This window comes from Sprattus sprattus (assembly GCF_963457725.1).
Source record: "Sprattus sprattus genome assembly, chromosome: 5".
Taxonomy (NCBI): domain Eukaryota; kingdom Metazoa; phylum Chordata; class Actinopteri; order Clupeiformes; family Clupeidae; genus Sprattus; species Sprattus sprattus.
The window spans coordinates 4006018-4011603 of NC_137924.1; the positions used below are offsets into that span (position 1 = coordinate 4006018).

The window sequence follows — 5586 nt, forward strand, 5'->3', positions numbered from 1 at the left end:
ACACAAATACACACACGCACACACAAAGGTACAGTTTGGGAACTGCCATTGTGCTTGCACTAAGGGGGATCAGGCTCTGGGCTCTGTAAAGTACCTTGAGACAATTGTATTGTTATGGCGCTATATAAATACAATTGAATTGAACTGAATTGAATTGAATTGAATTGAATTGAATTGAATTGAATTGAATTGAATTGAATTGAATTGAATTGAATTGAATTGAATTGAATTGAATTGAATTGAATTGAATTGAATTGAATTGAAGTGTGCATTTGTCTCTCTATTGAGCCTCTTTAATGATCTCATCTCTGTTTCTGGTTTCTTTACCAGATAGGAGTTTGGATTTCATTAGGAGGGAAGAGGGTCATCATGGCCACGGTAAGTGTGTATGTTTGAACATTAGCAGCACACACACACACACACACACACACACACACACACACACACACTCACACACACACACTCACAGGCATACATATCATCTTAGTGGTTGAGCAGTGATTAGTGGAGAACTAACTTGAATGCAGTTTCTCTTCACACAGACAAACACACACACATACTCACACTCGCACACACACACACACACACACACACACACACACACAAAAACAAGTGATGGTAAGTACCAGAGAGGAGTTGGTATGTTTGGGTTTCATAAGGAGGGAGGGGGGTCATCATGGTCATCACACACTAACACACTAACACACAAATAAGTGGAGGACTGAGAACTGAGTCTCCATTGAGCCTCATTAATGATCTCATCTCTGTTTCTGGTTTCATTAGCTCAACCCCAGAGACACAGACAGCTGGAGGAGAGAAGCAGACAGCTGGAGGAGAGAGAAAGAAGACATCTGACTGGTGAGTGTGAGAGTAGAGATATTTATCCTAAGTGTTTAGCAACATAGGCCCTGTGTTAATGCCCAAATGACCAATGAAAGTGATTCTGTTTCTAAACGTATTACCCATTAAATCAACTGCTAATTTTCACTGGCATGGCATTAACACTGACATACTCACACATCTCAGCTCCAGTTCCTGTTTTCCCTTTAAATCTTCCCTTCTCTTTGTGTTTGATTCCATCTCATGTCTGCCTGTGGAAGGGTTACCGTGTCGAGAGTCTTTTAGGGTAGGCACAAAGTGCAGGAGGAAGATAGGGCTCTATTTTTGTAAATGTATTTGTTCTCCAACAGGTGCATAATCCAAAATGTGTAAAAATACGGACAAAAAGACTAAGAATATGAATGAAAACCAAAATATATTTTCAAACAGCTGTATGTATAGACAGTATTACAGCTAAGTACACTTGCCACTACATTGAGACATTACACAGATGTCAACCTCATGATTATTAAATCGAATACTAACATGTAGCCCAGGCCCACATTACTAACTCATTAGCTACTACAGTAACTGAATGGGCTTTTGATCCAGTTTCTCATTGTTTTGGATTTCTAGATCCAGATCCTGCTCACGTTAGGAGAACACGGAGTGAAGGTTGGGGTCGCCCTAACAGTAAGTCTCTGTGATGAATTTAATGTTTTGAAAACTCCTCAGTACTTGAAGGGATATAAAAGCTGGCAAAATTGCTGTCTTCATCAGCACTAAATTGTAAATATCATGCATAGAGAGGTCACTAAATATATGTGTTTCAAACTCTGCTTTTGTTTATGTCCTGCTTCAGTGTTGTGTGTGTGGACCATCTGTAACGAATAGTTCTGGTTCTCTAACTCTTTTTGTCCGTTTGTGTGTGTGTGTGTGTGTGTGCCTGTGGGCCTGTGTGTGTGTGCCTGTGTTTGTGTGTGTGTGTGTGTGTGTATATTGCAGTGTGAGGGGAGAGTCCTGGTCCAGCACCCCCAGTGTCTCCTGCTGTGTCTGAGCTGAGGCTGGTGCTGCTGGGGGGGAGCACAGCTGGGAAGAGGGAACAACAGAAACCAAAAGAAAAAAAAGAAGAGAAACTGGCCGTGGGAGAAGAGTCTTGCTGCCGCTGCGGGGAAGAGCTCATTTCAGAGAAGAGCCCCGAGCCCCCTCACTGGGAGCCACAGAAGAGTGCGAGAGGGTAACGCCGACTAGACAGAGGGCTTGAAGAATGACCCTGTGTGGATGTTTGTGCTCCTCAGTTTGATCATCAGGGGCACAGAGGAGTTTGGGAGGCAGAAAGAAACTTCATGAAGATGATCCTGCCTGAACTACAGAAAAACATCAGCATCACCGAGGAGAAGATGGAGGGAGAGTTCAACAGACAGATGGAGGAGAAGAACAGAAAGATTTAAAGAATGAAGTTAATATTCAGCCACAGGACAGATGGAGGAGAAGAACAGAGAGATGGAGGAGAAGAACAGACAGATGGAGGAGAAGAACAGAGAGATTTAAAGAATGAAGTTAATATTCAGCCACAGGAACAAACAGATGGAGGAGAAGAACAGACAGATGGAGGAGAAGAACAGAGAGATTTAAAGAATGAAGTTAATATTCAGCCACAGGACAGATGGAGGAGAAGAACAGACAGATGGAGGAGAAGAACAGAGAGATGGAGGAGAGGAACAGAGAGATTGAAAGAATGAAGTTGATATTCAGCCACAGGACAGATTAAGAGCAGAGAGGGAAGGGGTCAGAGGTCAAAGGGCAATAATAGGAGTTCCTGCCTTCATCAGTAGAAACTCTTCAGAAACTCCTCAGGATGGCTAGTGCATTACATCATTAGTAATATCTAGTGCCCAAGAGATGTTTGTCATTATGGCCTTTCCAGAAACACAAAACCATTAAAAGAACACAGACCACTGACGATAGAGAGCAGGATCTGCATGGTAGAGCTGAAGGGAGCGAGAAAGGGCCTCCAACACCTCCAAAAGACCCTCAGGATAGTTTTGTCAATATATTAGTGGGCTCTGTAGAGTATCTCTTCACTTTTAATAATTGTTTAATATGTAACCATAATGTGAACCATTTATGGGCAGTCTATCTGATGGGTACAATCAATATGAAATACACAGCAGGTCTTTGACACTTCTCAAGACTGGCTTGTGGGGAAGGTTGGGAAAATATAATAGTTTCACAAATAGTTCTTTCTGAAAACCTGTTATGACCTTGAAATGTTTTGGATCTGGACCTGTACGTTTTCAACAGTGAAGGTACTGGAAATGGTTGGGACTTTAATTGTTATTGATGCTGTTTTTGTTTTGACCACATTCACTCCTGTTCGGCCCATCTTTCTTAGCTTGTCAGGAGATTTAGAGTGTTTAAGTGGCAGTTCTAAAAAAGATGGCAGCAGAGAGGAGGTGCTCATAATGTGTAGATATTCTCATTAGTATCTCTCTAATGTGTGACTCTCGAACGTCTGTATATAAGATCATTAACTCCGTTACAGTGTTTACAATAGTGCTTCTATAATGTGTGAATCTAGTGGGTCTGTATATACTTACTGACATACATACTTATGTATGCATATTAAAGTGTATTTTCATTCAGATTTTATACTTATTACTGTAATTTATTCTGCTGTTTAAGTTCTTGTTTTTTCTGGCAGCATGTGCTTTTGTTTACGTTTTGATCATGGTGTCATGTGCCTTCTGTTTTTGTTTGTTTTGTCAGGACTCCACCCTGTCTCTGTTTGACCTCCCGCCATTTTGTGTGCACACCTGATTTCTGTTTGTTGTGATTGGTTCGTGGGTATTTAAGCCTGGTGTGCCTTTCCATCTCATGACTGTTTATTTCTTGTGCGGGTCCAGCAATTAGTAAATCTCACTGTACTCTGTCTGCCTGTGATTTTGACCCTTGCCTGATTTTTGACCTTACCCTATTTGGAATCTATGTTTTAGATACCTCTGCCTTGGACTCTGTTTGACTGCTGGATTTTTAACCTTTTGCCTGTTGACTTTGCTGCCTGAGAACGTATTATTGAAACTAACTCTGAACCTTGAGCTGTGTTGTCTGCTAGTGGGTCCTTCACTACTAGGCCCTGTTCTGTGTAGCTCGCTAAGCGGTTTAGCGAGCTAGATTCCAGGCTTAAAAAAGAAAACGCCCCTCTTTTTGGTTCGGTGAAGCAACTTCCGACAAATTACCATAGTAACATATCACTAAGCACTAACCTGCTCCAGGGCAGGGTAACCTAAGTTTAGCTGGCTAAGCTTGCCACAGCCCCGGCAAAAGGAGGGATCCCATTGACCAAGGAGTCATATTAGATAGTTTGATTAGCGTAGGGAGAGAGTTATTTGCAATCGCCAAGATCCATTTTTCCATCATGAGGAGTTCTTGTATGAGTTCCTGACAACACTAAGGTCACACAGCTGCTAGAGAAGATAAAAGAGATTGTGTCAGGAAACAGAGAAAGATTCTACAGCAGTGAGACCTACCAGGAGGCAGAGAAACAGGTCAGGAAGATAAAGAGAAGGATACAGAAAGAACGAGAGGTGGATGAGAGGAAACTGATGGAGCTGAGAGAGAGAAGTAAGGAACTTGATGAACATGTGCAGGAGTCTCTGAAGAAGATGAAGGGAGAGATTGAGCAGCATGAAGGAGAAATTAAAACTTTAAATGAAAGAACAACAGATTTAGAGAGACAGATGAAAGAAGAGAGAGATGAAGAGAAGAAAAGGGAGATGGAGAGAGAGTTAAAGAGAGAGGTTACACACAAAGAGGAGATGGAGAGAAAGCTGATCAGAGTGAGAGACAAGAGAGAAAGGGAGAGGAGAGAGATGGAGGAGAGACACAGACAGGAGATGGAGGAGATGAGAGAGAGCTTTGAGAGAGAGGCCAGGGCTGAAGCTGAGATAAACCTCATGAAGATGATCCTGCCTGAACTACAGAGAAACATCAGCATCACCAAGGAGAAGATGGAGGCTGAGTTCAACAGACAAATGGAGGGGAAGAACAGAGAGATCCAAAGAATGAAGTTGGATGTTTTACATCTGCAGGACAGACTGAGAGTGGAGAGGGTAGGGGTCAGAGTTCAAAGGGAGTTCCCTTTCATCACCTGCTTTCATCAGTAGAAACTCGTCAGGATGGCTTGTGCATTATATTATAAGTAATATGTAGTGTGTCAGAGATGTTTGTCATTATGGTATTTCCAGAAACACACAACCATTAAAAGATCACAGATCACTGATACTACAGAGCAAGATCTGCATGGTAGCGCTGAAGGGGAAGAGAATGGGCCTTCTACACTTGAAAGCCTTTTCAATTGCTTAGTGAGCTCTGCAAAGTATCGCTTCACTTTTAAATGTGTATGTAAACTAAAACTCTGATGGAAAGAAACTGTGTTTTAAGACTTTGTGAGGCCTATGTATGTAAACCATATGTGGGCAGTACTATCTAATGGGTACAATTACTGTGAAATACACAGCAGGGCTTTTACACTTCTCAAGAATGTCTCCTGGGGAAGGATGGTTTCACAAATTGATTGTTTGTTTTATTAATGTAGACCTTTTTTAATTAATTTGTGTTTTTATGTTCTTTAAAAGGATATATGTCTTTTAAGTGCCATAAGCATAGAGAAGCAGTGTCACAACCTTAGCTGCACGCTCCTCTGTTCCTGCTCTTGCTCCATATGCTACTCCAGTCCGTTCATCCTCTCCTGTGTTTAGTGTTTCC

The 5586-nt window shown here is 41.8% G+C and overlaps 1 protein-coding gene across 1 annotated transcript; it reads left to right on the forward strand.

Moving 5' to 3' along the window:
• Positions 1–369: 369 nt before the first annotated feature.
• LOC308365601 (uncharacterized protein) lies at positions 370–4985 on the forward strand (the record flags this gene model as incomplete). The annotated part of the gene is made up of 4 exons (XM_080839068.1): positions 370–378; positions 1456–1512; positions 1836–2048; positions 4275–4985. The coding sequence occupies 4 exons, from the start codon at positions 370–372 to the stop codon at positions 4983–4985; spliced, it is 990 nt and encodes a 329-aa protein (XP_080695194.1).
• Between the last annotated feature and the right edge of the window lie 601 nt (positions 4986–5586).